General features: G+C 41.3%; 1 protein-coding gene across 2 annotated transcripts; it reads right to left on the reverse strand.

Moving 5' to 3' along the window:
- Nucleotides 1–5,365: 5,365 nt before the first annotated feature.
- LOC147900854 (pentatricopeptide repeat-containing protein At3g16610-like) lies at nt 5,366–9,067 on the reverse strand. Of its 2 annotated transcripts, XM_087376332.1 has the most exons (3): nt 8,702–9,067; nt 8,550–8,617; nt 5,366–8,457 (listed from the first exon to the last, which is right to left on the reverse strand). In XM_087376332.1, exons 1-3 carry the CDS (start codon nt 8,916–8,918, stop codon nt 6,010–6,012), a joined length of 2,733 nt encoding a protein of 910 aa, XP_087232458.1. In that variant the 5' UTR covers nt 8,919–9,067; the 3' UTR covers nt 5,366–6,009. The 2 variants fall into 2 exon arrangements, with proteins under 2 accessions (XP_087232458.1, XP_087232457.1); XM_087376331.1 differs by having other exon boundaries at nt 8,550–9,067.
- Nucleotides 9,068–9,331: the final 264 nt, after the last annotated feature.

Below are 9,331 nucleotides of genomic sequence, written 5' to 3' on the forward strand. Positions count from 1 at the left end.
TGCATTTATTTGGGGACATTGACACTACTATTTTATGCCTTGTATTTGTTTTACAAATTTATATCCATCTACTTACAAAGAGTGGGAGCCTGCAGCATGCGTAACTGGGGTGTTGCATGTCCTCCATGTTGAGATCGGGAGTCTTCAGTATGAAGATTGCACACCATCAAAATTAAAAAAGGACGGGATCTTCTTCTATGACTCAATTTTCATTGTGCTAGATGAAGAAGGACAGTATGGTAGATTAGAATCTCTTCCCTTGCCCTCTTTTGATAGTCCCAAATGGCTGCTTCCAAGCATGGAGATAAGTGAATCATATAGAAATAGAATGTTTAATGATGTGAGAAATGCTATGAAGCCAACTATTGGTGGAAGAAATGCTAGGTTGAGTTGGTTTCTTCCATTTCCATGCTTTGTTGATTTCTTTGCAAGTTGTAGGCAATTAAGGAAAACAAAGATTACTTACACTTGCAAGAGCTTAGAAATGGTTTGGCTATCTCAGCTATTTGACAATGGATGGACAACAAGAACATGTCATGCCGAAGATTTAGTACAATGTCGATTGAGCACTTCAAATGTGACATTTTGGTGAGCAAATCTTACAATCTTTGTTTGTATAAAAAATAATCAGGATAATATGTATTAATAGATCCCAAAATTTGCAGGTATTTCATTGGAAGGCAAAATCTCTACATGACTTTCACATATAGAAGGTTTAGATGGAAGAACCTTCAATAGGAAGCAATGGATGATGATCTACGCGATGGGACTCATAGTCCTATTGTCAAGGTATCAATTTATCAGCAAGGACATCCTGACCTAATGTTGGAATTGGAAGAGGAGTAGACCATGCGATTTATCAGGGAAGAATTGTAGTCGGCAATAGCAAGCCCTCCCCAAGACTATTATTTTAGACTTGATAATCGCAAAGTTAGATATAGGGATGAGACAAGTATCCTTTGTAAGAATTGTTGGCCCCCCCATACTCTAGAGATAGTGGACATGATGGCAAGTATTTCATATGATATCCAGTTTCTTGGATCCTTAGTGCTTCAATAACGCACTTGGCAATGAGGCATTGTTACATGTATGAACAGAAATCATATATAATACAAAGTGTTGTTTCATTTATTGTTAATATTTTTTAAATTAAGTATGCACCTCTAGATTGATGGCTCTCTATGGCCTAGATAAATATTTATAATTTTAAATTTGTGTGGATATTTGTATATCTGTATTGTGCAAGATAGAGAGTGTGTGATCTCGAGATAGATAGCAATTAGAGCATGCAAGAGAGACTGAGAGAGAGAGAGAGAGAGAAGTTGAGAGTACAATAAGCGACAAAAATAATGCACCTGGCCATGAGACAGAGTTAGATGCATGAATAGGGAGAGAGAGAGAGAAAGAGAGAGAGAGAGAGAGAGAGAGAGAGTAGTCAAGGACACAAAGGGCCTCTTAGAGACAGAGGGAGGGGGAGGGATACAAAGGGAGACAGAGAGAGTTAAGATTCCATTTATTCATTTGCACCTCTAAGTTGAGAAAGAGAAACATACGAAAGTTAATTAAGGTCTTTGAGAGACTAAGAGATTGAAAGAAAAAACCCCATATACAATTGATCCAAAGGGTGGATCCACTAACAAAATACAGAAAGTGTATACATGAAATCAATGACAATGGAGACGGGGACAGAAAGAGAGAGATGGAGAGTGGGATAGAGAGAGAGAGAGGTAGAGAATGGGAAGAGAGAGAGAGTTAAGATTGCATTTATTCATTTGCACCTCTAAGTTGAGATAGAGAAAATTAAGAAAGTTAATCAAGGTCTTTGAGAGACCATGAGATTGGAAAAAAACCCATATACAGCTGATCCAAAGGGTGGAGCCGCTAACAAAATTCAAAAAGTGTATATGTAAAATCAATGTCCATGACATAGATAGCTAAGGGCAACATGGCAACAAGATGATCATCGGCGGATGTCAGAGAGAGAGAGAGAGAGAGAGAGAGAGAGAGAGAGCAAATAGGGATACAAAGGGAGGGAAAGAGATAGAGAGACAGAGAGAGAGCAAGGGAGAGGAGGAGAGAGAGAGAGAGAGAGAGAGAGAGAGTTTCCAAAGAAAAAACAATAAATATAAAAATATTGTAAGTAAGAGCATTTTAAGGGCAATGTCCATTTATAAAGTACACTTCTAAGGTCATTTTCACATTTTCAGTTTCCCACTCTTGAGTAACCTTGCATTCCATAGCCTCCTCTTTTGTCTTCCTGAGCATCCTCCTACACTCATGGCTTCCCCTAGAGAGGCTTTTGACTAGTGGATTTCATCCACTGATTCCCATGCCTCTGCAGATCAGGTTTATCCTATCTTCTGCAAAGCATTCCATCTTGAGTCACACTTGATAATCCCTCTCTTCAATTTTTTGATAGACTTATCCATGGGCAATCTGTTGCAGTGCCTACTCCCCTCACCAATGGGTTTCACTGGATATTTTAAGCTCTTTTGTCCAGAGTGCCAACTTCAAGAAGACACTAGGTAGGGCCATGGATAATGTCTCTCTCTCTCTCTCCGTGAGTACGCTATTTCCATCGGGGATGATTCATCTTGATCGAGAGAGATGCAGCCCTTACCTTTCTGCTTGCAACTAGCAAATTTGATGAGGATGTTGGCGAGTAGCCTGAGGGTCCTGCATCCACAAGTGGTAGAGCAGGTCCATCAACAAGTGGTGGAGGAGATGACCTGAACCTAGACTTGGAGCCTGAGGAGCATTATCACCAGATGGAAAGATAAACATCATGAAGTTCAGGGTCTTCAGTCGGATGGTGAAGATGAGGCCCATCCATCCTACTGCCAATCGTGTTGTTCTGATTAGGCGTAGTGTAGCTTTATTTTTGTTCTCAGACACACGATCTGGTCCGCTTCATAGTATTATAGCTATTGCAGGGCTAGCTGGCATTACAGATCCCTTGGCTATAGAGAATGAAATTGTGCAGCCCTCTCTGCTTCAGCAAGCAAAAAAGGGATCTGAGCCAAGCAAGAAGAAGCATAGACTAGAGTAGCTTAGGTATTCAGCTTTAATGATCTTTATGATACTCCTCAATGTAAATAAAGAATACCATTTTCAAATAATTTTCTCTTCCCGTTTACAGAACATTGTTTCCTTTTCTATGTTAAGTAAAATTGAGTATTGTTTTCTTTTGCATGTTCTATTAAGATTTGATGTTTATTATTTTATTTTGCTTTTGTATACATTGAGAGTGCATGGAAATAAATTAATAGATTGCAAATACATTGAAAATAAATTTAAGATTGCACATGCAAAGACAATTCTAAAAAAGACATTTTATTATATTGATGCCCATAGGCAGAGGACAACGTAGATGCCCGTAGGCAGAGTACAAGATAGATGCCCGTAGGCAGAGTACAAGGTGGAGCATACAAAATCCCTAAGTGCCCTTGGGCTTCCTAAGACGTATAATATATTTCATGTCTGCAGCGGTCACCGTGACCCTTTTCCTATGGATGGCAGCTAGTTGGGTGTCATCCATGAGGTCTACTAGAGGTAGGCCTCAGATGCATGCTACAGCGCAAGCAAGGCATCTCTAGAAATATGCTAGGAAGCCTCCACAACTCCACGCCTGTAAAACCGGGACATTAGGCTAAGGTTGAGATCCTGCATGACCTTGCATACCAGCCTTGCGAAGCTGGCCATCGGGATCAGTAGATCAATGGACTTCTGAAACTTTCTGATCTCCCGTACCTAAAACAATATCTCACATGTTGTGCCCAAAGGATAGAATGCGTGAATGTAAATGGACCACATACACTAGCGTTGAAAGAGCCATATTAAAATAGTTTTGATCGAGCACATTGACCTAGAAGACTAAGAATAGGTAATCAAATATCATTATTCTGAAATAAGGCATTTAACAAAAATATCACTCCCAATACTTTCCTAGAAGCATGGAATGGCCAGAACTCACACTATCATTGAAGGGATACAATGTTGAGTCATAAGATCACATTAAAATTGTGAAATAAATCACACATTTCTTACACACATACATTATCTAAGAAGCATTTCTCAAAGGATAGAAGGTGCACACAGACTAGTTAATTACTAGAGTATAACAACAAAATATGCCTAAATACGAGTAGGTGTTCATGGAAAACACTAGGAACAAGCCAAATTTTGTGCAAAACAAAGTGTGGCCCATCATATATATGGTCAAATAAGTATTTTATACAAAATAACTATTTTGAAATAAATTTGTTTTGAAAAAAAATTCTGAATCAAGAATGCATGCATTAATTTGGAGTACTTGCTCATTCAAGTGAAGTTTTTGCTTTTTTTTTTTTTAATTGTTTGAATAAATGCAACCTCGATAACGATCAAGAAGTAGGAATTTTGTGAAGGATGTGTGTGTGTAGCAAACAACACATCAAACCATTTCTTGTCAAATACATAACCAAGGCATGTGGTCCACGTTCATATAAATATTGCTAGATATATGCTCAATACACCATCGTTGGAAGGAAGCAAGTATTTTCTTAGTTTCATTGATGACTACACCAAAAGCTTATTACTTCATGCAAAAAAATATTGGACTTTTGAATTATTCATAGACCTCCAAGAGTGTGCTACATTTAAACTGATGACAACAATGAGACCAAATATCAAATATGCAATAGTCAAATTATGTCAAACCCATGTAAGCATCATTAAAAACTCGTGAAGAAAATCTTCGTTGGAATGTAAGTAAAGATGTGGAGTCAGCCTTCGGTTATACAATTTTGCTTAATCAAACATTGTGAAGCACAATGAAAATCTGGCAATCATTGCATCTTGTGTGAATGATCTAATGGTGGCAAGCAATAGCATCAAGATAATAGATCAGTGAAGGTTCACTTGTGTAGGTAATTTTCGACACAAAAGATTTGCTAAAATTGCAGTATATTTTGAACATTGAGATCAATAGGTCAGACGATGGGAACTTTCTCAATCAAAGATGATATTGAAGGAATGCTCAAGCAGTTTGATAGGATCAACGAATACAAACCTGTCAACACTCCAATTGAAACATATTACAATACCTTTAAAAGTGAGAGTGAGCAGTTTCAAGATGCTACATTGTATCGACAAGCATTTAGCAAACTGATTTAACTAATGACAGTAATGAGACAAGATATCAGATATGCTATACCTTCAAAATTATATTAAACCCACGTCAGCATTTTTATTAACTTATGAAGCAAATCTTCAAGTGAGTAGTCTCACGATGCGAAACTGATTTAACTAATGACGTAATGAGACCAAATATCCAATATGAAATAGACTTGGTTAGTCACATTATGTCAAACCCATGTGACCATGTTTAAAAAATTGTGAAGAGAATCTTTAGAACCTCAAAGGGACACTAGCTATTGTAGATTCAGAATTAGCCCTAGATTCAAGATCCTGTAGAGGCAGGGCGCTATAACAGCAATCGTGTCCAGCTCAATTTCATCCTCCTCTGAATACACTAACATGTATTTCCATCATTCTAGCAGTAACGTTTTCCATAAGAGGGACACTAGCTATTGTACATGCACTAGTGTCACCAATGTCCTCACATGAAAGCTGTTTGCATCTCTGATGAGAATAGTTCACTGCTCAATCTTTGATTTGAGTGCAATGGCTGCATGTGAATTCTTACAAACCTGGAGACTCTCGACAACACACATGGGTGTCTCCTGGGTGTATTCATTAGGGCAAAATCAATAGCCATCTTCTCATTATGCCCACATAGCTGATCATTCTTTCATTAATGGACACATCTTGCGACACCCAATGCAAATGTGGGACATACCCTTCCACATTTGGAGGGAAAGATCTTTTAACTTTGCCTAAATATATTTGCTTTGGTTAATGCCCCGTCTCCCCCACCAAAATACCACCAATGTCTATCTACCGATTCTCTCTTGGCTTCTTCCATGTTTATTCTTTCACTCTCATTGCCTCAATCTTCTTTCCTTCCTCTTACATGTGAGCATCTGCGTAGATGTTAGACATCAAAATATAAGCCGCAGAATCCTTTTCACCCAATTGCACCGCACGTTCAAAGGCCAGTGTTCCAAGCTCCACATTACCCCACTTTCGACAAGCACTCAACACAGTAAGCCACACCACAATATTAGGATCAAAAGGGATCTTGTTCACCATCGCTACTGCCTTGTCTAGTTGCCCTGCACGGCCAAGGAGATCAACCATGCCAGTGTGGTGCTCAATGGTTGGAGTGATGCCATAGTCTTTGCTCATGGCCTCAAAATATTTCTGGCCCTTCTCCACTAGACCCGTGTGACTGCAAACAGTAAGCACAATAGACAATGTGACCCCATCTGGTTTTACCTCTTCTCCTCTCATTCTCTCAAGCATATGAAAAACAATCTCACATTCTCCTAGCTGTGCATATCCTGTCATCAATGCACTCCACGAGACTATGCTTCGAGCTGGCAACTTGTCAAACGCTTCCCAGGCTTCTGCAAGCACAGCACACTGGGCATACATATCAACCAAGGTGTTCCCTATAGAAATATTTAATTCCAGCCCCTTTCTGGCAATCTCTGTGTGTATTTCTCGGCCCCTGTCTATGGCTCCTATGCTGCCACAAGCTTTCAAGCTGCAAACAAATGTAACAGCATCTGGAGAGAAACCCTCCAGTTGCATCTCTTCGAAACAGTTCAACGCCTCATCACCAAGCCTATGCTCAGCATATCCTGCTATTAGTGCAGTCCAAGAGACGACATCTTGAACTGGCAGCTCGTCAAACATTTCCCGTGCTTCAGAAAGCGAGCCGCATTTGGTATACATATCCACCAAAGTGTTGCCAACAGAAAGAAGTCTTTCCAGGCCCTTTCTGGCAATCTCAGCATGAATTTCTCGGCCCTTTGCTATGGCTCCTATGCTGCCACAAGCTTTCAAGCTGAAGATAAGTGTGACAACATCTGGAGAGAGACCCTCCAGTTGCATCTGTTCCAGACAGTTCAGCGCATCCTCACCAAGCCCATGCTCGACATATCCTGCCATTAGCGCATTCCACGAGACCTCATCTCGAACTGGCAGCTTGTCGAATGCATCCCATGCTTCTGCAAGCAAGCCACATTTGGCATACATATCCACCAAGGTGTTACCGACAGAAAGATGGCCTTCCAGTCCCTTTCTGGAAATCTCAGCATGTATTCCTCGGCCCTTGTCCATGGCTCGTATGCTGCCACAAGCTTTCAAGCTGCAAACAAATGTGACAGCCGTTGGAAAGAAACCCTCCAGTTTCATCTCTTCGAGACAGTTCAGCACATCCTCACCACGCCCATGCTCAGCGTATCCTGCCATAAGTGCATTCCACGAGACCTCGTCTCGAACTGGCAGCTTATCAAGGACTTCCCATGCTTCAGCAAGCGAGCCACATTTGGCATACATATCCACCAAGGTACTGCCAACAACAAGATATCTTTCCAGCCCTTTTCTGGCAATCTCAGTGTGTATATCTTGGCCCTTGTTTATGGCTCCTATGCTGCCACAAGCTTTCAAGGTACAAACAAATGTGACAGCATTTGGAGAGAGACCCTCTAGTTGCATCTGCTCAAGACAGTCCAGTGCTTCCTCACTAAGTCCATTCTCAGCATATCCTCCCATTAGTGCAGTCCATGAGACCACGTTTCGAACTGGCAGCTTGTCAAATGCTTCTTGAGCTTCTGTAAGAGAGCCAAATTTAGCGTGCATATCGACCAAGGTACTGCCAACATAAAGATCTCTTTCCAACCCCTTTCTGGCAATCTCGGCATGTATTTCTTGTCCTAATTCTGAGTCTTTCAGCCTAGCACAAGCCTTCAGTACAGCCACAAAGGTATACTTATTAGGATATACGGAATCCTCTTGCATTTTCTGATAGAGGTCGAGGGCATGCCTTGATTCCCCACGTTCAACATAACCCGCGATGAGAGAAGTCCAAGAATACAAATTACGATCAACCAACTTGTTAAAAACCTGCTGAGCATCACGCATGTTTCCCACTTGGACAAACATCAGGACAAGATAGTTCCCAAGGGATCTATGATCTTCCAGCCCACATTTGCACATGTAAGCATACAAGCGCTTGGTATACGCTAAATTTTTCAATGTTCTACACTTATGCAAGATGCACGTAAGGTTCGGAACTGAAGGCAGCTGGGGCATCTGTTCTACAGACGTGAGTGCCTCCTCTAAGCTGAGCGTTTCCCAGCCACTCTTCCCTCGACGTTCTTGCCCTTTAGATGCATTCACCTTTAGTCCAGACCTGAAGTAGCTCTTCCCACACTCCTCCACCAAGCCACGGTCTTGGGCCTGACCAGTGGATGCTGTGTTTTTTTTCTCGTGCATGTCTTCAACCCAAGTTGGGTTGTAACAACCGTCTACCATCTTATCTCTGAAGTCGGGAGATCTTGGGTTTGTCTGTTGTTAAGATTTCACAAGGGTCTCGTCAGACTAGCCAATCTACACTTTACCTGTGCAAATCATTCAGTTTAGACTTGTCTCACACTTACTTTGCTCTCTCGTTTGTCCCACCACTGGGAGGGTTCAGTGAAGTACTGCTTCCATAAACGCTCGGTCCCTGAATAAGGCCCTATTCGGTTACAATGTGCCCATGTAAAAACGGGTTTTCTCAATTTCGACAGTTGTAAAATTATGGTAGTACCTGAACGCGCACTTCCCTCCACCAGAGCTCCACTGTCCTCAAGGGAAACAATAAGAGAGCGAAGGCTTGATTGTCTACGCAGATCAGATGCGATCAAATCGGAGTGCGGATCTGAGCTACGCAAAATCGTTGAGCGATAACCCTGAGCGAAGCTATTGCTGCATAATTTCGTTGCGGTTGATGCAAGACAGGGATCTGCTGTATGAATGTCCATCATCCGAGAAGAACTCGAAGCAGGTAACTTGATGAGTGGAGAGGTGAGGAACTCTGGGTGTGTATTTGTTGCCGGTCCTCACTTCGAAGCTCACGATTCTATCTTGGTCACCCCTTATCGCACTTTCAATTTCACCCTTATCGCACTTTCAATTTCAGTACAACCCAAAGAAAGAAAACAAGGTGAATGATAGTAAATCATTCATACGGCCTCTCTAAGGATGGAGATGATGAATTGAAAACGATGAGGGATACAAAGAAAGAGAGAGAGAGGCCCAGCAATGATTTAAAAAAAATAAAAAATGGCCTTTTTTGCTTCTGAATCGCCTTCACTTAGGCCTTCCGTGGCAGGCCAAAAACCATTGCCTATTTGTGTCTTGAGAATTGGAGGATGGTCGCCGCGTGTGGTGATTCACA

Source organism: Dipteris shenzhenensis, chromosome 6 (assembly GCF_047967505.1).
Source record: "Dipteris shenzhenensis isolate YYH24624 ecotype China chromosome 6, Dip_SZ_1.0, whole genome shotgun sequence".
NCBI classification, from domain to species: domain Eukaryota; kingdom Viridiplantae; phylum Streptophyta; class Polypodiopsida; order Gleicheniales; family Dipteridaceae; genus Dipteris; species Dipteris shenzhenensis.

What these genes read in the sequence shown, in the direction of transcription:
- LOC147900854 (XM_087376331.1), bottom strand. Translation starts at nt 8,918, where the DNA reads ATGATGGACATTCATACAGCAGATCCCTGTCTTGCATCAACCGCAACG. An exon ending in GGGACAAACGAGAGAGCAAA is followed by an intron (nt 8,458 to 8,549) that starts GTAAGTGTGAGA and finishes TCTTAACAACAG; the next exon opens with ACAAACCCAAGATCTCCCGA.